At 40.8% G+C, this 24,388-nt stretch overlaps 1 protein-coding gene across 4 annotated transcripts in view; it reads right to left on the bottom strand.

The window, feature by feature from the left end:
* LOC116448189 (BMP/retinoic acid-inducible neural-specific protein 3) overlaps window positions 1-24,388 on the bottom strand; it is a 208,917-nt gene that overhangs the window by 59,559 nt on the left and 124,970 nt on the right. For all 4 annotated transcript variants that reach the window (XM_032118310.1, XM_032118308.1, XM_032118311.1 and 1 more), the window contains 2 exons: window positions 7,131-7,236; window positions 3,729-3,965 (listed from right to left, as the gene is read on the bottom strand). In XM_032118310.1, coding sequence (XP_031974201.1) covers window positions 3,729-3,965; window positions 7,131-7,236 — 343 coding nt within the window. The remainder of the gene's footprint in view (window positions 1-3,728; window positions 3,966-7,130; window positions 7,237-24,388) is intronic.

Genomic DNA, 24,388 nt, shown 5'->3' with positions numbered 1-24,388 from the left:
GGAAAAAATTGCATTCAAATGCTTAGGTCAAACCTTTTTCCTGAAATGGAAAGGCTGAGTTCACTGGGAGGATGAAGCACCTGGACAAGTAGGTGCTCCTATATTGGGGCAGAAGAGGAACAAGAAAATTGGCAATATCAAAGAATAGTTGAACACCAAGAAGGTGAGGAGGGCTGCAGGGACGCTCGTGAAGACTGCACAGCCTTAATCTAACATGGGTGGACTCCACAGTCTGGAATCTCAGGGAAACTTAGTGACCTGACCTTTGACAGCAGGTCGAACTGGATCATCTAGCTGTGCTTTCAGGCTACAAATTCCAGTGAAAGGCTACTTTCATGCACGTGAGGAAAGGTAGATGAAATGCTGCTTGATTCCATTAGAGGTGATATTTTAGGCCGCACGTTAGCGGTAAGAACATGGCTTGTTGGAACGATGGTCTCAGGGAGGACTTTTCTTACGCAGTAGTTCAGCCAAATGCCTCAAGAAACTAATGAAATATGTACATAAAAGTTGAGCAGTTTTCGTATGGATTTTTGATAAGGAAACAGCTGCTCATTTTCTTGGGGAGTAGTAGAGTCTGGAGGCCACAAGATCTGATAAAGGATAAGCAGATGGTTCAGAGTAAACAATTTGAAGTAGCTCATGTAATTTCTTTAAGATCTTAGTACATAACCTGACACTAAGGGGTTATACGAAGCTCGTTGAGCTAATAGTGATCAAGTATTTATTGCTGGAGGGCAGCTAGGGAGATGAAAAAGGCAGCCAAATTTACTGAGGGATAAATAATATACTGCTGCACATCCTCCAAAATGGGATTTGAGTAGTTAAAAAGTGCCAGAGGAGCCTGAGTGAAGTGCAATCTGCACATGAGGATAAACGGCACATTGTGGACTGGAATGTGTTCGGTCATGTAACCTGTAGCAGTCAGGGTGGCTCAAGAGAGAATTGTCTCTACCAGCAAGGCCAGATTGCAGAGCAGAGTCCTTCTATATGGAAACCACAACAATTCTTTGATCACAGAGCAACAGAATGGCTGAGATGAGAAAGAACCCCTGGTCCAAAGCCCTGTTGAAGCAGGGCCACCTAGACCCAGTTGTCCAGGACCACGGCCAGTCAACCTTGGGGTAAGCCCAAGGATGGAGGCTCCACAACCTCCCTGGGCAAACTAGGCAAGTACTAGGTCACCCTCAGTGAAAAAGTGTCTCCTGGTGTTCAGAGGGAACCTCCTGAGTTCCAGTTTATGCCCATTTCCCCTTGTCCTGTTGCTGGGCACCACCGAAAAGAGCCTGGCTCTGTCCCCTTTGCATCCTCCCTTCAGGTGTTTATAGATGTTGTCCCTGAGCCTTCTCTTCTCCAGGCTGAACAGCCCCAACGCTCTCATCCTTTCTTCAAAAAAAAAAAAACACTCCTCAGTTGTTTTATCTTGAACAGACAGGAGGAGAGATAACACAAAGAGTAAACAAACCTTCTTAAACCGAATATTTACTCCTTCCTCTTTAAAATAAACCCTGCCCACCACAGGCACTGTGAATGGCCTCGAGTGAACCCAGTAAGTCTTAAAGGTCTGTTTTAGGGGACAAGATTAATTTCTGGAGTCTGAGGACTATTTTGTAACATGTGAGCTAAGAATGGGCTTGGAGGGCAGAAAAGGTAAAAGATTTATTATCTTGTATTTACCTTTGGTTGGCTCTGGAGTTTACAGTGTCATAGAAGGAAATTCATTAATTCATTAATTCCTCTGCCATTAATAGTAGATTGTATGGGCCAGCAGTGAGTGCTCTGGATTATTTTGCCCCTTGCTGCTCAGACTGAAATTACTGCATAATCTAGCCTTCTTTCTAGTGAATTTATTTTTTATTATAAATAGATTAGAATAAAGCAATATACTGTTATCTCAAAAGCTGACTCCCACTGATTTAGACAAACGTTTAGCGGTTTCTGAGTTTTCCTTAATAAAGGTCACTTTTGTTCCCAGATCGTGCTGTTAACATGGATCGGGTCACTCTGACATTTGTTAATGGCTTTTCATCACGTAAATATCACTCAAGCTCCAAATGTTGCAGAATATGTCCCAATAGTTATATTAAAAAAAAAAATATATATATATATACAAATCAGTGTGGCTGGAAATGCTTACAGACCATGTGTGACAGCACTGAAAGAGCTGCTCAGAGGTAATATCTGATTTATATGAGGTTGAATGCTCAATGACAAAGTCATCAATCAAAAATTCACGTGCCACCTTTTGTCCAAGTGTAGACCCACACAAGGTTACCTATCTCATCTTCCCATGAACATCTTTATGCAAAACACTTTGTGAGATAAAAGCAGAAATATTCTAAGCTACCTCTGAGTTGTGGAAGTCATGCTTGGTATATTTATTAGATTAAAAATGATTTAAATATTTCAAGGGCTAAAGAGGGGAGTGTGGCATGTGTCTTAACAATGTTAATAACCTAAATTTCACACTTCTTAGTAACCACACCTACTAGCAATTACCAAATTGACAGATATATGTGAAGTTGGCATTTTAGTGATTCACCCAGCAGAACTGAAAAATCTTTTAAAAGCCCAGAATTTGACTCTTACCAAATTTCCCCTGGCAGTCATGTCACAGACCTGAGCATAGGACTAGAAATGTAGCTGACAACAATTCAAACTGGTAATTAACTTGCTGTCCATATACAGCTTGCTGTAAGAATCCTCCACAGACTCAGATGTGTGTGTTCTTCCAGCCTAACTAAAATTGCTGTTAAGTAGGTGCCTACAAAGGATATTCTTCAGGCACTGAATGGTGTCGCAGCCCATGCAGATAGGACAAAATAGGGCAAAATATGTGCCCCTCTGCAGAGTCAATATATTTGCCCTGGTTTGGAAAGGAGTAAATGATAGCATGGCTCCACAAATCATTAAAGGTGTCCAAATTGTCATTGGGAAAATGCACCCAAATGTAGACAAAACCAAAACACAAATCCATGATTTTATAGTCAGAGAAGTCTGTGATGCTCCAAGGAGAAATATTGTTAAGTTCTGGTCTCCTCCTGCTAAAAGTGAGCATGGGGATGGCAAAAGGGCCTCAGATCTTCTAAACAGACTCAGATAAAAAGCTCAGGTTAAAAGTAGAAATGAAATTTTAACTGATACAAGGTCTCTTGAAATTATCAGCTCTCTTGAACTGAGGAATCAGTAACAATAAAACAAGAAATAGGAAAATGAATGTCTATAAAGTACTGTTCATTCAGTTTTGTTTGATATTTATTCTGCTCTTCCCTTGACCGCTGTGTAGTCTTCCTCCTTTTCTCTTCTACTGATTGGTTCTCTTTCTCCAACACAACTCATTAAAACCTGTGATTTTTGTATTTTTTCTGACTTTTCATTATCTCCCTCAATTTTTTTTTCTTTTTACAATGATTTTTCCCAGGTCTGCTGAGCTCTCCTTACTTTCCCCGCCATCTGGCTAGACAGCTGTTCCTGGTAGCACTGAACAAGCGAGTTGTGAAAACAGTTGTTCAGAAGCTGATTTTACCTGTAGTTCCCATTCTCTATGGGACTGGAAGTTCTGATGATCAGGACAGGTGAAAATGATGTAGGAAACAAACCTGGATGCATTAAGGAAAACCCAGCGTGGCACATGCAAGTTGTAAAGACAACATGGATCGGGCCAGTTGAAACCCAAACCATTCCATGAGACTCAGCCAAAGAGGGAAAAAACCCCACAAAAATCTCACCAGATTCTTCAAATTCACTGTTGTATGCGTTCCAAGTCTCACTTATGCGGACCAGGTTTTCTTCCATGGCTTGAATGTCCATGTAGGGACAGTTGCACTCCGGGAATTTGGGGCCACACTGACACCAGCAGTCATTGTCCTTGCAGATGAACTCGCCCTCTGAATTGCAGGCAATGTAGCTCAGAGCTGCCTGCACAAAATGCTCTTGCAGGTACTCAGGAAGGATGACCTGAAGACCTGAAGGACATGGAGGAAATATGATGGTATTAAACACAAAGGGAGTTCTGGAGCCAAGCAGCTTCCCCAACCGACGTAGCAAACAAACAAACAATTATGAAAAACAAAAAATAAATTAAGTTTTTAAGACAATTTGCACGTCTGTCCAGCATTTGTACTACGTAATGTATTTTCCTTTCTTAATAGTTATTTTCAGACATATTCCTCACATCTCCCTCTTAGCATGGGACATCCATCCACTCATGAGTAGCCTATATTCCTCAGATATTTCCTGTTGTGATCTTCCTAGGGGGATTGGGCAACGTCAACTTCTCCTTGGGAAGAGCTGCTGAGTGAACAGCAGTCAGAGCCTTGCAGCAGGAAATCACACAGCTGAATTATAATCTTGGTGCCAGCAATAATGCAGATTCTGAAAATGCTGATGAGGGGGAAGCAGCCCTGAGAGACAGAGTAAAGATACGGCATAATCAGGAAAAGAGGTGTAAACAATTCCATCCGAAATTGGGCTGGTTTTCCATGTTTCCTTTGGCACAAGAAGATGTAGCTTGTCTAAACAACTCATTATCTCTCATGATTCTGTAAGGTAAACTAAGAAGGAAGGGGGAAATTGGGCTGGAGGAAATTTTTGAAATATAAATTTGGCTGATTTTTTTTATTTTTCTAGCATTGGTAGCAAATTGTTCTGGGACAGTCAGTTGGATGTGAAGGGTAGGGCTACGAAACCTCGAGGAAGAAAACTCAGTCTTAAATCTACTAAAGTTTTAGCATGCAAAGGGTGTAAAATCCAGCTCCTGTGTCAGAACCAGGGAGCAGGTGAATGAAAAATTCCTCATGTTTGTGACCAGAAAGCCTTGACCATTGTTTATGAGATCCCAGTGATGGGAATGAGTATTTTACTGATACCTTGAGAGGCCTCCTAAAAACAGAGACTAAACAGGAATAAGGGAATAAGGCAGGTATTTATCTGAAAGGCCTTCAAAGGTACTCCTGGGAGCCAGAGGCCACTGCCAAGATGGACCCCAAGATGGACCCCAGGTCACGAGCTCTTCACACTTTTATAGGTTTGGTTCATTTGCATAGCAGGGTTAATTCTCCAATTAAAGCTTCAGTTTAATGAGGTAATTCCCCTCAGCTTGCCCCCCTTAGAGGCTCTTTGGTTTATTCTTTTTGGGCCTAGGACGGTCTGGATGTCCTTGCAGAGCAGGCCTGGAGAGGCTTTGTTATGTCTGCCTGGCACGAGAGAGCAGAAGTGAACAGGCTGCAAGAAACTTCAGAGTTACACACCAGGCAGTGCAGGATTTGAAAAATATAAAAGTTAAAACCTAAGGCATTATTTCAGAGAAGTGTTTTAACCCTGTAGCCCTCAGTCATTCCAGCTGCATTAGAGATAACCAATCAAAGAGCCACAGCAAGGGACATTATGAATTTTTATTTAATATTTGTTGTTGTTTTCTGTGGCAAACATAATCCCTCCAGAACCAGCGGAGCTTATTTGTATTCCAAGTAATTTCTCAGCATATGAATTGGGTATTTGGTGATACAAGTTTCTTCTCCATGGGCACTTGGACGATTTCACGGAGATTTATCCCTTATTTTTAGATATATCCCAAACTATAGCTGTAACAGTCATTTCAGAACCCTTCCAAGTCGAAACTCATACCACAATTGCTGAAACCTGGTCTGACTGTGCTTTCTTCTGTCTGATGTCAAAATTTGTGAAACTCTGCTGCTGCCTGAGTAAATATTGCAGTAGAGTTGTGTGCTTGTGAAAAACCATGAGGTAGTGAAAGGAAAAGAAAACCCAGCTTGATTCTTCCATTAAAGAGTTTACACAGTTCTGGTAACACATTTCTCCACATGACAATCCAGTGGCAACAAACCACAGCCTGAGAGATGCAAAGATTATTTTCCAAATTTTAACTGACAAACACAGCGAATATACTGGAAGCCATCAAAAATTACATCTTTCTGGAAATATTCATTGCATCCCAGTGGAAATGACAAGTTTTTAGTACAAAATAAAAATATTCTCTGTGGGAAATAATTTTATGTTTTTATGGATTTAATCTATTCTGGGGAGAAAGGAAAGGGAGAAAACACACATGGATATTTTATGGAAGAGTCATAAAAACGTAGAATATCCCGAGATGCAAGGATAGGAAGGACTGAAGGTCATCATCCCTGAGAGCTGTTCTTAATGTCACCAACCACCTCACACTGTTTGTCTGAGTGATTTACAAAACTCATATAGAAAATTTTAAATATTGGAAATAATTGTGTGTCTACCTCCAACTGCAAGTTAAGAATTAATTTTTAATTAATTTTTAAATTAATAATTAATTGCCGTAGAGTCAGAGGTATACACGAATATATCCATTAAAGAGAATTTAGTGGGTGTTTTCATAGCCATAATTTGCTCATGCTTTATTTTTGTAACTGAAAATAGAAATTATTAATGGCCTAATACCATAAAGGGGGACTTATCAAAAATTTTTGTGACCTAATATGCAGGTTGGGAAATGCTTCTGCTGGAATTTTGAAAAAAAAGTATTATTTAGAAATGATTACTCTCTTCTTCCTTTTGCTTTCTCTTTCTGCTTCTTTCTATTTTTAATTTTTATTTTTACACAATTACTACTATTTTCCTGATGAGTGAGATTTTAACCTTCCAAGTTTGTTTGTTTTTTTTTTTAATTCCCAAGAGGAGCCCTTTGACTCCTCCTGATTTAGAGTATTTGAAAATGGATATCCTACTCCTCTGGCAACCCCATTAATTTTGGTGGAACAACCGCACGGGGTGTGAGCTACTGCTCAGGATGTGCGAAGCAGGCTGAGAGCGCACTACATGCCACTCCCAGCTTGGTGGAATCTCTGGGAATTCAGGCTGTTCAGGAGCTGTGCCAGTGGATGCTAAAGAGGGATGCAGAATGTTAGCAGGGCTATTCCAATTATTTTCTGATGGGTGCAGAAATTGTTTCTGTTCGAAAGGCAGCACGAGGTACTGACATTTCCTTCACTTTGTCTGGAACGCACTCGTTGCACACACACACACACACACAAAAATTAGGAAAATGACCTTTTATGAGGTGGAAGAAAGAAAAAAACAAATAGCGTGATAAATGTCACCCCGTCCCAAAACAAATTAATGAAATTGCACCTACATACCTTGCAACTGAATCTTATTTTCAGGACTCTGAACCAGAACAGAGCTGACAGAATCTAGGTTGTCATAGTTACTGCAGCCGAGAGGACCGGTCCGTGTCTCTGTCACCTGGTGGAAGGGAAGGGAGAAGAACTTGCTGGATTATCCAAAGCAGACTGGGGAGTTCATAAGATTGTGTCATCAAGTTTCCCTCTATTTCAGCCAGAATTACGTTTCAGACTTGATTATGGTGACATAACTCAATTTAACTGCCAAAAGGATGAGGGCAAATGTTTCACCAGTCCCACAAACTGCAGGAAGTACTATCACAGAGAATCCTTACAAACATGACACCACTACAATACTACACAAATACTACAGTAGTACAATGCTAGAATGCTGTAATGCCACACCAATTTACAAAACTAAAGACAATTTATTTTTCATAGCTGTGGGAATTACAATGAGTTTGCCAAATGTGGTTTATAAAAGCGAGGACTGTGATTTCCCCCTCTTGAAACTTGTGCACATGACAAGTCTTTCTCAAAATCATGGAAAAAGCTTAGATTTTTCCAGTGAAGAAGATCAGTATTTGGAATTAAAAACCCTTTATGAGCAGTATTTATAGTGGTGGGAGTGTGGGATATTTTTTCATAAGGGAAGGGGGCCTGAGATAAGTTTAGGCACAAAATTCTGGATATTCTCTCTGTTGCAATCACCAAATCCATGGCCACAGAACCAAAACACAGCTACATTTATCAAAACAGAACCTCCACAAGCAGAGCTCTGGCTTAACAGTGGAGGTTTATATTTGGCAGAGAGCAGTTATTTAAATCATGGAATCACTGGGGTTGGAAAAGCCCTTTCAGATCTTCAAGTCCAAACATTAACTCAGGACTGACAGATACACACACCACTAAGCCATGTCCTAAGCACCATATCATGGTGTTTGAACACTTCCAGGAATGGTCCTGGGCAACCTGTGCCAGTGGCTGGACATCCTTTCAGTGAATAAATTTTTCCTAATATCCAATCTGAATGTCCCCTGGTGCAAGGTGGTGAGTAAGCACATTTAAATAAAAGGTAAAAAAGAAGTTAGCAATCTATTTGCTTCCTGGAATGCTATATATCATTCTTGATCATCAACAAAGTAATTAAAAGGGCTGATTTCTGTTTAAAATGAGAAGGGCCTGATACAGTTTCTGAGCAATGAGGCACTGCTGTGATGCCCAGGGCAGATGGTCAGCAGAGCAGGCAGCCGCAGAAACCGCAACCCCTAGCATGGGTGGATATACCATGATCTCACATTTTTTAAACTGCATTGGGTGCTGTAGAAGATTCATGAGTTTGTAGTTCCTTCTCCTTTGTATCAAGACAAGGCAGAGAAAAGAAGGTGAAAGTGGAGAAAAAGCAGTGCGAGCAGGCACAGCAGGGAGTTGTGGCCATCCTAGACCCACTGGCTGTCAAAGTACAACCAATCCCTCTGCCATGCACTTCCCAAACTGTTCTCAGCCACTCTCCTGGAGCTTCCTACTTCTCTTCCTTTGACTGTTTCAGAAACTGTGGCCAGATTTACCCTTATTTGGTATCTGCCTCCGTTTTGAATACAACCCCTTCTATCTTCTATTGCTGCAGGTATCATACTCACCTGGGGATCTCCTGGAGAATAAGCCTAAATTATAGGGTCAGGGAGCAGATTTCCAAAATACAGCCATGCAACCAGACAACCAATGTGAATTGTAAAGAACAGAAGGGAGAGGGCTATTTGAACAGTCTGATTTGGGGGGTATATGAAGGTTTGCTGATATAAACCCTGATTGTTCATGTGGCTGAGGGTCACCTGGCTCGCCCATAGCCTGTGGGTGGGTCATGATGCTCTTGAAACCACTGGGATTTCACATTCTTCTTGCACTTTTGCAAAGAATATATGAGACTTCCTGTCATTCCAAGCTCCTGGCACCTTTCCATTACTTTGAAGAAGTGTTCCTGAGGGTGGAGCAGGAGGCCCTTTGCAGAGCCACAGCCCACGGAAAGGACACAGAACTGGCCTCCATCAAACCTGCTAGCACAGCTCGAGCTGCACAAGGAAATGGGACCAAGTCAGGTTGGGTCCTCTCTGCACACATTTGGCAATCCTTAATATTCACGACAGCACCAGATTTACTACAGCTTTTGCTTAATCATCCTCAATCAGTAGAAAGACTCTTGCAAGGGGATAGGAGTTGGGTTGGACACGGCTGGAATGACAATTGTGATTTACATGTGATCCTTCAGCCCTCTGCCAACAAGCAGTCTAAAATTCCATTCTAAAATATTCTTTATTGGAAGTACCCCCAGTCCATATATAGAATCCTGTTCTCTTTATACAATAACAAAGAGTGTTCCCTAGATCAAATAAGAGAAGTATCCAGGAGACAAAAAAAGACAGGTAAATGTGGCAATGAATTTTAGCCTTACTCTGACATACTGTGCTCAGCATTCATCTGTGCAATTCTTTATTTAAGGATCCATTTATTTTAGTGTTGTTTTGGTTTGCGTATTATTATTATGCTTTTCAAGCATTTGTCTATAAGGCGATGCAGCTTCATAAAGTTATATGGAATGTATAAACTATAAAGCAAACTTTAGAGTTCCTATCCATTCCTGTCACTCTTTTATGCCCCCTGAAATCACATAATAAGGCAGGGTGGTAAGGAGCTTTGTACTTATTGTGCCCCTTTTTGCTCATGCTTCTTCACTCTTATCTGAATTATGGCAGACATAGGTAGAGACTACCACTGTTTTGAGGGATAGCATGTATAAATACATTGATTCAGGAGAAAACTATGTAGGGCAGTTTTGATATGACTTATAGACAATCATTGTTGCAGTGAAGTAATAAAAAATTGCTATAATAATAATGATTATGATAATAATAATGATTATGATAATAATAGACAATGCTGGACAAATACTACAATAAATAAGGACTTTTTCTAAATGTTATTTTTTAGTTCCCAATGTTATATTTATTATTCATTCTTTTACTTTTCTGGGTACCTTCACACCCTCTGTCAGCTGCCTTGCTCTGGTACTCTTAGCTTCTGCACAGAAAATAGATTGCAAGAAGAAATTCAAAATGAATAGTCTCCGTATATAAAAAAAGAAATGCTAAAGAATATAAAAATCACCCAACCTTCAAATTTTGATGGATGACAATTCTAGTCAGAGGTCAAAGTCATGCAGTTACATATGCTATTGCACACTCTACACAAATCCTACTCCACAAAGATTGTAAATCAGAAAAAAATGTGAGTGACTGATAAATGAAAGCCTCAAATTTCTATCAAATTCTTGGTTCAAATGAAAGGATCAGATTTTCCTAAATCGTACAGTTACAGACTGGTTTGGGTTGGAAGGGATCTTAAGGAATATCTAGTTCCAAGCCCTGCCATGGGGGCACTTCCACTAGACCAAGTTGATCCAAGCTCCATCCAACCTGGTCTTGGACATTTTGGGGTAACTTTGGTGATAGCAAAGCAGACTAGAGAAGAAAAAAAAAAACAAATTTAAAAGGATACAAATACTTTAATTCTGGTTTGATCCAAGTGTTACTGATGTCACTGATGATTTTACATTTTTTGTTTCGGAAACAATAGGAATGAAATTGGAAAAGCAATGGCACGTCTTTAATTATCTTCCAAGCAGAGAAGTGTGACTATGTTCAGTCCCAAGATCACAGCTGAAAACTGTTTCGTCAGAAAGTGTATAAAAAAAAAAAAAAAGATGAAGCAAAAAGAGGAGAGGGAAAGGTAATAAAACAGAAATGCAGATTATGCTGAGATGTAGCAAGGTCCAGAAGTGACTGACTGTGTGCCGAGAGCACCAGAACCACGTTTGCTTTGCACGACCTGTGGCCCACAAAGAACATTAACTCACAAAGCAAACCACGACAGAACAAAGTCATCAAATAACCAAAACCCCCTAAGAACCAGTAACAAAACTCCTGTGAAATCATCTGATACGAAGCAGGCAGGATGTTCTCCAGCACCTTGTTTTCAGAGATTATCACAGAACAGGTTTCCCTGGGCAGCAGAGTTTTCAGTTCCCAGAAATAAACTCTAACATTTGGCATTAATGAGACAAATGCCTACAGTTTTCAGTCAGTTAAATCTCATAACCATGGTGATAATGACCCGATTATAAGTGCACTGAGAACATACCTCCTAGCACTTAAGCAGGGCTGAATTCTTGTGATATCAGTGGGTAGTATTTCCCTGGGAAACAGTCTGCTTTTTTTGTCCATGGTAATTAAGCCTATAGAAGACTTTCCCAATAAAAGGGGAACACGTTTCTGTGGAGATTTTGCTCCTGGCACGTCCTTATAAGCGCACGTAGCTGATATTCCTAACGAAGTGCCCATGCAGAGGTGGTGTGTGCCTTGCATAAAGGACTGTCCTCTTCAGCAGCACTCTTTAAAAATGGATTTGGCTTCTGAGGATGAGAACTGAAGCAGCACAAAGGAGGATGAGGCAGTGCTGGTCACTGCAGAACAGGCAGCTGCGCTCGCATTCACAAACCTCTTTAACACTTTGAACATTCAAATAAGGATTTAGAGCAAACTCCTCGTACCTGCGTGAGGGAGCAAGGTTTGTTCTGAGTGCTTGTGCCCACAGAGCACGGGGCAAAAGTGTGGAACAGGGAGAAACCTGAAGGCTTCAGGATTCTCCTGAGGAACACGGTGGTGGTGCTGGGCTGATGGCTGGGTCTGGTGATCTGCGAGGTCTTTTCCAACCCCAGTGGTTCGGATTCCATGACTCTCCTACCAACCTCACCCTCAGGTTGTCCTGCAGCCCGTGCTCCCACACCCTGTAATCCCAGGCCGATGCTCATTGCACCTTAGAAAGGAGTTGATCAAATAAATAGGCACTAAATGTACTTTCTATTTAGATGTGGATCTCCTGCTAACTCTCTTCTTTCTTTTCCCCCAGGCTTGACAGTTTTTCACAAAAGCACCTTTATTCCAGCACTTCCCTTTGCCACACAATAGTTGCTGCTCCGCTGCCCTATTTCTGTCATTGAACATATTAAAAAACTCCCGCTAATGAGTGTGTAATTAAAATAAATCAGATTTTCTGAGTGTTCCAAGCACTGGTACTTCTCGCCCTATGGGCTAGATGAACATTTCTGGAGGAGGTACAGACAAACCAGAAGCATTCACAATGTCAGGGGTTGGATTCATGTTTCCAATATCATTTTTTTAATTGCCAGGAATCTAAAACAATACCTCAAAGGCATGCGAAATTTCAACACATTTTCTAACAGCATAGGGCTGGTGCTGTAATTTGAAGAGCCCACTAACTCGGGAGACCTGGAAACACTCCCATCATATTTTTCTGTCATCTGTAACATGGAATAGGAACAGTAAACTTGATCTTTCTGCAAAAGAGATAATTGCAAAATTTCCATCAACTTCATTCGAAGGGAAATAGGGACTTCTTTCAAGTTTCTGGGCAAGGAGACGACTTTGAATTTTACTGAATGCAGCACTAAAGCTTCCCAAGAGATCAGTCTAATCCTTCCATTCGCACTCCTTTGTTTCTACACTCCCAGGAATTTACTGTGGACCAGATTGTTACATTAAAATAACAAGGAAATTGAAATGTATTCTCCTCACATAAAGCATTAAATACCTCAGAAATCAGAATACTTCAGGACCTAGAAATCAACTCACACTACTTTAATTCTACGCTGTTACATCTGTTAAAAATACTATGATTTTTTAAGGCTGTTCAGGTTCCTCTGATAGAGAACAATCACCTCTCCACTCACGTCTGTTCCCCACTATCTCAGGGAGCAATATGTTGTCTGTAAATTCCAGGAGAATCCACAAGAATATTGGAACAATATTGGCACCGGCAGCTCTGGCATCGCAGCCACAATTTCCCCTTTTCAAGGACACTTTAAATCCACTGCCTGTCAGATGCCACATTCCCATGCCACCTTCTGGATTGCAACAGGGAAGTTTGCAAGGAAATGAGCCTGCTGGAAAACCAGGCAGGGCAGCAGAGCCAGAGCCTTTATTTCCTGCACTTTCAGAAATCAAAGGTGCATCAGCCTCATACAGAGAATGAGGACAGGCATTATCTCCAGAAGAACAGGTTATCTCATTTAATTAATCTTGAAGCAAGAGATGACAGCGAAGTTCTCTTACAGAGAGGTAATAGAGTTAGCAAAAATGTAATAAAAAAGGAGGATTTTGTTTCAGTCTCCATTTAGCTACTTCTGCTCGCCCATATCTTACTTAAATTAACACTAATACTATTTTTTCTCAGCTTTTATTGCCTAAAAGAGACAGCTGAGCAACAAACAGTAAATGAAATCTATATATTTGGTGTAAAAGATAAAATTAGAAACAGAGACAACAGCGCAGATACAAATTAAAATAATATTTCATGTTCATAAAAATCTCAAGGTATCTGCAGAAAGCAAAAGCAAAGAAGCCTACTTAAGAAAAACCCAATTCCCAACTTTCCATCCTTTTCCAAACATAATCCCATTACTATATAAAAGACAAAAGGCTCTGAAGAAATTTGGGGGCTCATACTGTAAATGTTAAATGTCTTCTTACATTTAACCCAACTGCAGAATCCCATGCAAGGACTTCCCAAGAGTGAGGGAGAGAAGAGGAGAGGGAACAGGGTTTGTATCTCCATGGACCAGTTCCAACAGGCAGTGCTGAGACCACTGGGACTTTTCACTGTGTCCCCATTAGTTTCAGGAAGACAGGATGATTTGCCTGTTTATAAGACTCACAGATATTATTAGTCATAATAATACTGCAGTTGAATGGAAAATATATCTATATATTTTTTTTTTCTTATGTTGTCAAAGTATGAATAAAAAATATAGTCCTTCGTGAATCAGGATGGAAAGTTAAAATGTTCCTCTTCTTTTTGAAGTGTCAGGAAAAAGATCCTCTTTGTAAATATAAAAAATATCTATATCTTTGGATAATTTGGGAACGTTTTACCTTTAATGTGGTCAGTTTTTAAAATTATGCATATATTATTTTTAAGAGAAATAAGAAAAAATTTTAAAACCCTCAAACTTGTGCCAAAGAAAAAATGTGACAGGTTAACATTAGGTCCTAAAAATAACATGAAAGGCATTTAAAGTCTTGAAGCTTAAATATCAAAATGACAAGGTCAGGTTAATTAAGAACTCAATTTTCCATAGAAATTTCACCTTTGATTATCCATTTCTGTGCAATTCTAAAACTTAGATGCAATGTTCTTTTCAGCAATATCTCTAACAATTGACTGCTTTAAGCTGCTTCCAGGTCTTACATTTCCTGCCCAGAAACTCCTGAGTTATTTGTGCTGTCTGTGGCACTCCAGCTGGGATCACCCTGCGCCTCACTCGTGGTCACATCTGCAACAGGACATTTTTCATGTCCATTTGATTTGGCCATCAAACTCCCCCTCCTGGGGTTACCATCCCAAGGTCTCACAAGGAATCACATTAGTGTCCATAACGTGGGTGTCTGCCTGGCTCACAGAGATGTGTGCAGGGATTTATTTTTAGGTTATATCCTCATTACTTCCCACCCATTTATTCCCTCTGGTAAGTGATTGTAACACAAGTTGCCCTTTCTGTCCCTTTGTCACAGCCAACTCTCAATTTACGGTTTTACTAAACTCTTAATTTAATCCAACTGGTTTTCAGTGTGTTTTCCTGCATCTTTGCAGACCTACCTACAGACCAGGCAGTTGCAACTGATCTATAATTTCATCATTAAATCCCAATCAGTTGTTCAAGCCAAAGGGAATTAAGCTTCGCTAAATTTGTGTTAGAGAAGAAAACCAACTTAATACTGAAGCTTTAAACTTCATTTCATACGGCTGCTTCATTCATATGGAAACTTCTGGCTGAGAACCCAGTGATTCTCAACACTGTTATTTCATGAACTAAACAGGAAGAGATACTTTAATGTACAGAAGACTGCCCTTAGAATTAGGCTATAAGAGCAACGTTACCCAGACAGACTGCTGAGCCCAGCTGGAAAATCCTTCACATCATCCTGATTCGTGGGAATAGAAAGACCTATGAAATATCAAGACCTGTTCATTAAAACATACGTGAATGTGTCCTACTTTGGGTAGGAAAAAATATTTAGAATGTAGAGTATAGGATCTTGTCCAAGGGGTTTTATTCATTTCTTTCTGGACCTGACATAGATGAGACAATGGCGAGGGCAAAGAATGATGTATGATAAGGGCAAGTGCATTTTTTCCATCAAAAAACAGAAAAAGAGAGAGCCAGAGTTCCTACGAGCATAAGAATCTAGGGAAGGAGGGAAGTTCAGAAGGAAGAAGAGGAAACCTTTGAAAAGAAAGCAGCGCTTATCATCAGGACTGTGGAGTCCTGTGGAACTGAAAGGACTTTGTTCTGCTCAGAATTGAATGAAACCCTGGACCACCAGCAGGTTTTGCTTTGTTTCTGAGCAGGTGGCCGTGTGAGGTAGGACATTCCCAGATATCTGCGTGTCCATCTCCTTTCATGGTATGGTAGGTACGAAAAACCTTTTGACAAGAGTTGTTTTCTCAACTAAAAATCTTACACATGTAAATATCTGGATTAAATGAATAGATATGCCACTGTATGTTTTCCTTATGCCCCATTAATTATCAGAATGTTTGTCTCATATGTATGCACAAGTATTTCTAAGCCTGGGTAGAACTCTCAGGTCACACACTGCAGACTTGCCAGTTTGGGATATTTTCATCAAGGAAGGACAGATCCTCCCCAGTGTAAACCAATAGCAAAGTAAGAAAAGCGGACCAACACATTTTATTTTATGCCTGAAAGACCATGGGCTATTTATTTCCGAGAACAGCTCAGTATTCTTGTGAATGTTGTATTTCGAACAGAGAGATGGAATAAGAATAAACTCTACTAAAGTGGACTAAATCATGAGAGGAAAAATGTTTTAATGGTCCTCTTCAAACCATTTTCTCTATTATCATCAAGGTTTTATCATCACCTAATATTACACATTAAGGATTTCATGAAAAGCTGAAGAAAAGACATGGAATGATTTTTCGTTTGCCAGACTCTAGATACACTTGGAGAAGATAAAATTAAATTTCCTGGTAAATTTACATATTATTTGGGAGACTTTCATATCCTCCATTTGGTGGAATTATTATAAATGTTGGAAAATTATGAACTATTATAACCATGACACAAAAAGGCCTTTTTATTATTTCTTTTCGTATTACTTTTAATAAAATTCAAAGGAAGAACACCCAAAGCCCATGAAATGTATTAACTGTTCCCTGGAAAACAGAGGGCTAAATTGGGTCATCCAGAGAGAGATAATGAGCGATAGTTCCATGGATTGGGAAGATGGTAGGTGAGGCTGACTTGTGGAAGCCCTGCTCTCAGTGGCACCCATGTGAATGAGAAGAAGCTTCCTTGACGTCAGCGGTGTTTATTCGTTGCGTAAGGTCAGACCCTCGCCATGCAAAACCAGAGCCACCCTTTATTTCACTCACTGGGTTCTGCTCTCAACTCTGTAGAACAGTGATGAAACTTCCAACCTGTCAGGCATTAAAGATCTGGGAATAATGCTCACTCTACAGCGCAGAAAGTCTCCTGGATGAATGATGAAACCTTTCGTAAACCCAGCTCTGCTTCAGCATGTAGAGGCATTATATGCATTATCTTGTAAGAGATTAAATTATAGTTTTGCTGTCAGACATGCAAATTCTGCTGAAGCACCATGAGAGGGTCTGCAAGGTAAAAATAACAGTGAAGTGCAGAAGACAGCAATGATATAACTCTCTGTGTCAGTTAGATGTGAAGGATTCCCACGCAAGGGATAATTTTTCACACTAAATGAACAGATTTATTCATTTATTCGAAGGGGCTGATTGCAGATTGAATCATAAACGATAACAACAAAACATGCAAAAATGTATTATCGGCAAAAATTCTCTAGGAAAAATAAGATGAACACAGAAAACTTTCCACAGCCTTTTCTTATTCGTTAAGATGCCTTCTTCTGATGCAGAGTCTCCATTCGTCTGAGATATTCTTCCTAATCTGACCTCTGTGCTCATACAAGCTGTTGATACGTGCTATCTCCTGTTTCTGAGAGCTCAGAGGCAGGGAAATGTTCTGTGAATTTTATAGTCCTTGCCTGGCATTCTCTGACCTGCCGACAAGCAGTAGCTGCCAATTAGAGGGTGGAGGACAGGCAGAGTGCTGAAGTTCCCCAACCCATACACAAGCCAGCCAGAATAAAGATCAAACTGAAACCTGTACAAACCTGAGTGCCTCCAAATTCCTGCTGGAATGCTCTGCCTAACTGCACTGTTCAATATGTTCACTGTGGAGCTCTCAATACTAAAACCCTTCTCCATCTTCTGGGTTTGTTTAGTTTCACTTTTTTAGAGAGAGGGAAAAAAAAAAAAGAGTATGGAACATTTGAGGAACCGTAGTGTGAATTGTTTATAGGTTTTTGACAACTGTGATGGCAAGTGTTGTGTGAGTGCTGTTAAGGTTTCTCGTTTACATATGTATATTTATAGCCTGCTCAGGGTTTGGCAGTCTTCATCTCCCTGTCTGCTTTTTTACTCTTCTCTCTTGACTAAACTCATAACTAATAGAAGAGCCCTTCAATTTATTTTGCTCTATCACGTCATGTGTTCTCTCCTTTTCTGTTGTTGTTTTCTTGTGCTTTTGTTTGGTTTTTTTTTTTCATTAAGTGAAGAATAGTTATCAAAAATATTTCCAAAATGCTTATCCAAGCATCTCTATTACATGCCATTTTATTATGTTTAAAAGCATCTCACGCTGTGTTGCCAACGAGTTGTAACTCCTTGCAGTCATTACTCCTCTGTACTCCCTGCTGCAAAGATAACGAGAGTGTGGCTGGTATCAGGGGCTGCTAAGACACATCCTCTTGGGAGTGCCTGGTGCTGCAGCTGCTGTGATGGATCGTGGCAGTGATGCTGCTGAGTGGGCATTGAGAGTGATTAGTGAAATGTTACTGCTTCAACTTCCTGCTCTGGGCTTGGAATCACAACATCGCAGCCTGGTTTGGGTTGGAAGGGACCTCAAAGCCCATCCAGTGCCACCCCCTGCCATGGGCAGGGACACCTTCCACTAGCCCAGCTTGCTCCAAGCCCTGTCCAACCTGGCCTTGGGCACTTCCAGGGATCCAGGGGCAGCCACAGCTTCTTTGGGCACCCTGTGCCAGGGCCTGCCCACCCTCACAGGGAGGAATTTTTTCCCAATATCCCATCTAACCCTGCCCTCCTTCAGCTTAAAGCCATTTCCACTTCTCCCATCACTACTTCTCCTTCTCAAAAGTTCCTCTCCAGCCTTCTTGAAAGCCCCCTTTAGATACTTTAGGATTTCCCTCCTGCTCTTTTCTCTCTCTCTGAAATACTGAGGGCCAGATTCTCACATGAATTGTGCTGTTTTACACCTGCTCAAGAACTGACCTGTACGTTACCTTTGGAGATTCAGCCCTGGAGATTCAGTTTAATTAAAGCTCAACTGTCCGATGAATTAAAGGGCTTTTTAATATCATCCCCTTAAATTCCTCAAAAAGATACGGAAATAGATCCCTAATATTTCACTTGGTATATTCTTAAAATTAGTGAACAGTCCACACACAGAAGTCATGAGATACCTTGCTGTACCTATGGTGAATTTAATCCAAAGATCTCCAACAATTTCCACAAAGAAGAAGCATGAAACCTCAGGTACTTCATTTTTATAGTGACACAAACACCAATCCCATGTTGTGCAGTAGAAGATGGTACAGAGACTTCCTAGCTACCTTTGGGTGATGCCCAAAGTCTAACAGCAGGTCCCAGTCCTTCTGGCAAGATAAAATAATGACCCAGATTTAAATTTGAAGTTCCCACCTTGCCATATTAATAGCAAGCTGGGTTTGCGAAGCTCTTAATATTGAGTGAGATTTCTGAAGACACCTGCAGAAGTATTCAATTCTCACAGAAAATTCGGGGGAGAAAAACATTCCAGATCACAATTCCTACGTATTTCCTAACTTTTAACTCCCCCTTGGAGAAATGTCAAGCTTTGGTCTTGTATGAAGGCAGTCTGATCTCCCAAGGTAGGGGAGAACTTGGCATTTCATAATGGTCCTGAGCAATACCTGTCCTTGAGAATCTGTTCTGTGGCTTTTCCTTGACATGCTTAAGTCATGTCACCAAACCTACACCACAGGGAAACCCCAAATTTTTCATAAGGATCAATAATTTCTGGCTCTTAATTCTGTAGATTGTTCCAGTTAAATTTACATTTGTATTTCATTTCTTCAATGAAATAAATACAAACCTGCTATCACAGGACTTTCCAAAACAGTGCTTCTAGCTGTGATTTTACACTTTAAAGCTGTTGCTGGGCAAATTTTTTTCCCAGTCTTTGGTCCTTTACAAGGTTTCTCAGCAGTGCAGTCTTAAATTCTACCCACAAACTGAATGGATAAAGTGAGGGCAAGAAGGGTTCGAGATCTGGATTTCGAAAGCTTCCCAAAAGTTGGCTGTCTATACAAAACTGTGCAAACTGCTGAGATTTAGAATTTGTCAGAAATCTGACAAAAGCTCAGGGCTTTATGGTATTTCAGCATTTCTGCTTTTGATTACGGCAATTATTTGAATTCACAGAAAAACACATTCAAAAAGGAGGTATGAAAGGAAAAAAAAAATTGAACCAAGCAAGCTTTTTCAGACAAAACAAGGAAAACCAAAAAAAAAAAAAAAAGGTCTGTATTTCAGTCTGAGTCTTGAGTGAGAAACTAATTTCATTACACTTAAGTTTCCTCTCTAACAGCCCACCATGAGTCATTCACGGGTTAATTATAGATAATCAGATATAGTTACCATCACAATAGAGCCCTGTTCTTTGTAATCTAAACTTCTCAGATAAAACAAAATGCTTAAATCTCTCATAGCGAAGGAAAAAAAGAAGTGGTTTGGGGAAAGTAAAAGGCAAATTGCACAATAAAATTTAATTGGAATTACAGGGCACATTCTCAGGGATGTTTATTCTTTCTCACTCAGATGGAATAAATGGGCTGTAAATAGCTGTAAATAGCTGGTGGAAAATTCAATTTATGCATCTGTTCTTCTGTTGCCTCCTGTTCCTTTATTGCACTGTGGCTGTCCCAGAACTGTTTGGACTCTACAATAACACCTCTGCTGTATTCACCTGGCCCAGCTCCCACAAAAGGAGGTGTATTCTGGGATGGAAGGCAGTTTCCTCCAAGAGACAGCTACAGAGCAGCCTCACTTCATTAATGGCAATGCTGTAACTGACATAACTGCATTTATAATTTTGCAGAATGCAGTGAGACTGTTCGGTAATATTTAATTTACCATGCAGCCAAGGTGGTTTTTATGTGTTCTGCACCATTGTTTGGAGTTACTGCAGAAGTTTGTTAGGGACGGTGCTGGAATTACAGCTTGTGGCAAACTGGAGTCGTCTGAGAGGAGCACTGCACCGCCTTGGTGGGGGCTCAGAGCATCACTCATTAACGGGGCAAGGGGAAATCTGCTGCCTTTATCTGTATTCTGCTCCCACTGACGCCTTGAAGTGGGCTGTGGGCATCACCACGGCCAGGCAGGGTTTTGTTAGACCAGAGCAGAGCACACTCCATCATCCTAATAGGTTGTTAACAAGGAGAACCAAGAGCCATCCGTGCAGCTGAAGAGAGATTTTCCTAGGATAACACCTCCAAAATGAGCATGTCGAGGAAGCAACGTTGGACCTGTAATATTTCAAACACAACAGGCTGTCTGTTCATGTAAATGTGATGCAAATGAGACACAGCCCTCAGGCACCTGGTGAGGTTCCAGTGAGGCCCTGGAGGCTCCAAACTGTTGATTTAGCACACGAGCCTTAGCACTCGCTCTGAAATGCGCCTGTTAAATTCATATTGGAAGAATGTTCGTATCAGGGACTTTGAAATAAATTAAATATTGATACAAGCTACGGGCACTTCCCATGGACGTTTTGATTTCCAGTCAGAAAATGTTACCACGGAGTGATGTTACCTCTTTTAATGTGGAATAAACAGTGTATTGTCTGCATGATTAGCGCAGAGCCCCCATCAGCAGCAGCCTCAATGCAACTTTTAAGGATAATTATGTCTCAGGTAGTAGGAGGAACAAAAAATGACAAGAAAGGACACAGAATTAATGTAGGCATTTGTTTAGAAGATATATCGTGTGTTTATAAAAATTATCCTTTTTTTTTTTTAGGAGAAAATCTGCAATTTTTTTTTCATAGAGAAAAAAGAAGTGTGAGAGTGATGTAGTTTAACCTGTAAAAGAGATGCTTATCCCAATTTGGGGGAAAAAAGAATGAGCACATATTGGCTTTGTAGGGGGTTGTGTGATTTTGAAGGAAAGAAATGGTATTTGGAATTTCTCTTCACAAATAATATTTTAGAGGTGTCCCAGCCATCGAGATCACCATCCCTGAACACTTCAATCAGAAGACATGTGGTGTGCAAGCAGTTGTGCTATTCTTCTCTAACTCCTGCTGCAGCTTCAGATTGCCCATCATCACAGGAAATGTGATGAACAAGAAGTCAAATAGCAAAGCAAATTATTCCTGTTCATTTCGAAGTCCAGGAACTGGAGTGGCAGATTTCATTCATGCACTGGAGTGCTCTGATGTAACAGCAAGGGTCAGGGCTTTTGATTTGTGTTTTTTAAGTCTTTTCTGTTCCATACAATATTTCGGTTTGGTTGGTTTATTCAGATGTGCATTACCAACAGGGTAGTTGTGTTGATCCTAGTACGAGCATGAGCTATATGAAACATTTTTGATACTCTCAGCTCTCTCTTCCTAAAATATAAACAACTCTGTTAAAATGGTAGAGTCTAGAATACTGCATATGGAAATGCCATCCAAAATTAATAAAAAGCGATAGTATCAAACACTAACTAGGTCCTGAACATGATTTTTTTGTTGTTGTTGCTAACCAGTCAGCAATCAAAAAATGATTACATGTCACTGGGAAAACTTCTAATATTACTTCAGAATTTTAGGGATTTCTCAACCGGTGCCAATACCTTTATCTTGGATTTCTTTGATGCTAGTCAAAAGGGAGTTCTGCCAAGCTGCGAGACCTTTTCTTGGGCTCCTTTGGCAAATCTCTCGTGCAGAGGAAAGCTTTGAGCAAAGCTGCGGTGAGCAAGTCAGACACAGGAGGTGCTGGTGTGGGAAATGATACAACTTTTAAAATTTTTAACTGACTTTGGTCAGGGGGTTGTTCATCTTTGTCCAGGGGAAAGGAATTAAAGTTTCTTTTCAAAAGACTCTGTTCCCTGGACGAGGCCTGCTGAGCTTAGCACTTTCAGACCAGGAGTAGCACAGAAGATGTAAGATGTAAGTATTGTATAATTCGGGACCAATTCGAGCCAGTGGATTTCTATGAGTTTTTTCTGTATAAATACGTGAAAAATCTAGTAAAGAACCATGTGTGATGGAACGATTTTCTCTGCACAACCCTGAGCAACGCATGGATGAAATTATTTCTGTTGCACATCCTGGCCAGGACATCCTGTCCAGAATAAAACAATGCCTTAATTCTCTAACATTAAAAGTTATGCTGGAGAGTTTTTGTGTTTTTTCCCACAGTTTTGGTGACACTGGGACTTAAAAAGCTGCTCAGGAGTCTGTGGTGTAAAAAGCACTGGGGTCACTCCTCCCTACAGCCCCACAGGAGAGGAGGGTCTGACGGTCACCCTGGTCCCCAGGTCCTTCAGGGTGTCACTTCTCCCAAATCAACCCTCACGTTGGGACACGGAGACCTGATTCAGCAGCTGTATGGAAAGGAGTCTATCTCGGATGTCAGTGTATATGTTTTAATGAATAATCTTCAAATGTGCTACTTACACCCTGGATCTAAAACTTTACCCGATGGCTTTCCAATTTAAAAACAGCAGTCTTTCAAAAACCTGTGCTTATAGAACAAAAAAAAAAAAAAGCCTTCCTTGGCTCTTTTTGTGCTCCTGCTTTTCAACAGAAACAGGTTTTTTGTTCAATTAAGTGTTCTGACAGTAGAAATTTGTCATGCAAATGTTCCAGGCCTCTCAATGGAAACGGTGGAAGAAGCCAGGGTTTCATTTATCAGCACTGGTGCATCTGATGTGAGAACCATTTCCTGGAGGCTCCTGCCGCCAATTAACCAAATCAAATTTGCTGGTGGACTAACACTTGGTTTACATCCACCTCAGCAGCGGGCTGGAGAGAAATCTTTCATTTGTAGTGTTTGTAGAAATCTTTGGACATGCAGAAGGTTCATTCTGTAAGCTCTGGGTGAGCGGGGTTGAATTTTGCACTGTAACACAAATTTTCTTAAAAATATTTCAGCAACTAGAAGGGGCAGATTTCTTTCAGGCAGTGTTTTGTCTCTGCATTGCTATGTTCTGTCACTTGAGTTACCACTGGTTGCAGTCATCAATTATCTTCCCACAGAAGGAATTTTTGCATGTGGAAGGAGCCTGGTTTTAAAGGTTGTTGTACATCTGTGTGATAAACAGTCAGGTTGTGAAGGTAAGTCAGATCAGAGGGGTGAGTGACTCCATGGTCTGCAGCAAGAATTGATTGAGCCATCAAGGTTGAAAGGATGTCCAAGAACACCAGCCTTCAAACCATTCTGTCAACTAGCCCACATCTCATCCACTCACTTCTCGAACACCTCCAAGGATGAGGACTCCACCACTGCCCTGGAGAGCCCCTTCCAGTGCCTCACCACTCTTTAGGTGAAGAAAGTTTTCCTAAAATCCCTTGTGAACCTACCCTGGCACAACCTGAGCTGTCTATCACCAGCTGCCTGGGAGAAGAATCCAATCCCACCTCGCCAGAACCTCCCAATCCACTCCTTCCTCCAAGACCGGGTGATGAGATGGGCAGCATCAACCAAACCCTGGTGCTGCCTGAAGAGCCAAACACCATCTGGCACCAGCAGGTGACCAGCCCTGAGCTGGGCTGAGCTGCCACGCCACCATTCCAGGATGGATGGGACTGTGGGAATGTCCTCCACAGACCAGCAGCCAAACTCGTGCTGTGGAGCCACAAATTCTGGTTGGATCCTTCTCCCAGTAAAGGCACTTTCAAGGACGTAAATTTATATTTATTTGAGTAACAGCTAAGGCAGGTGGGAATTGCATCTGGTTTCAGGAGTCTTTAGTGAAGATCTTGGTTACCAGTGGAAAGATCCAATCAGCAGAAAGGATCCTAAATCACA

Source organism: Corvus moneduloides, chromosome 9 (assembly GCF_009650955.1).
Source record: "Corvus moneduloides isolate bCorMon1 chromosome 9, bCorMon1.pri, whole genome shotgun sequence".
NCBI lineage: Eukaryota > Metazoa > Chordata > Aves > Passeriformes > Corvidae > Corvus > Corvus moneduloides.
The sequence above is the reverse complement of the archived record's forward strand: the minus strand, read 5'-3'. Positions and strand labels throughout refer to the sequence as shown.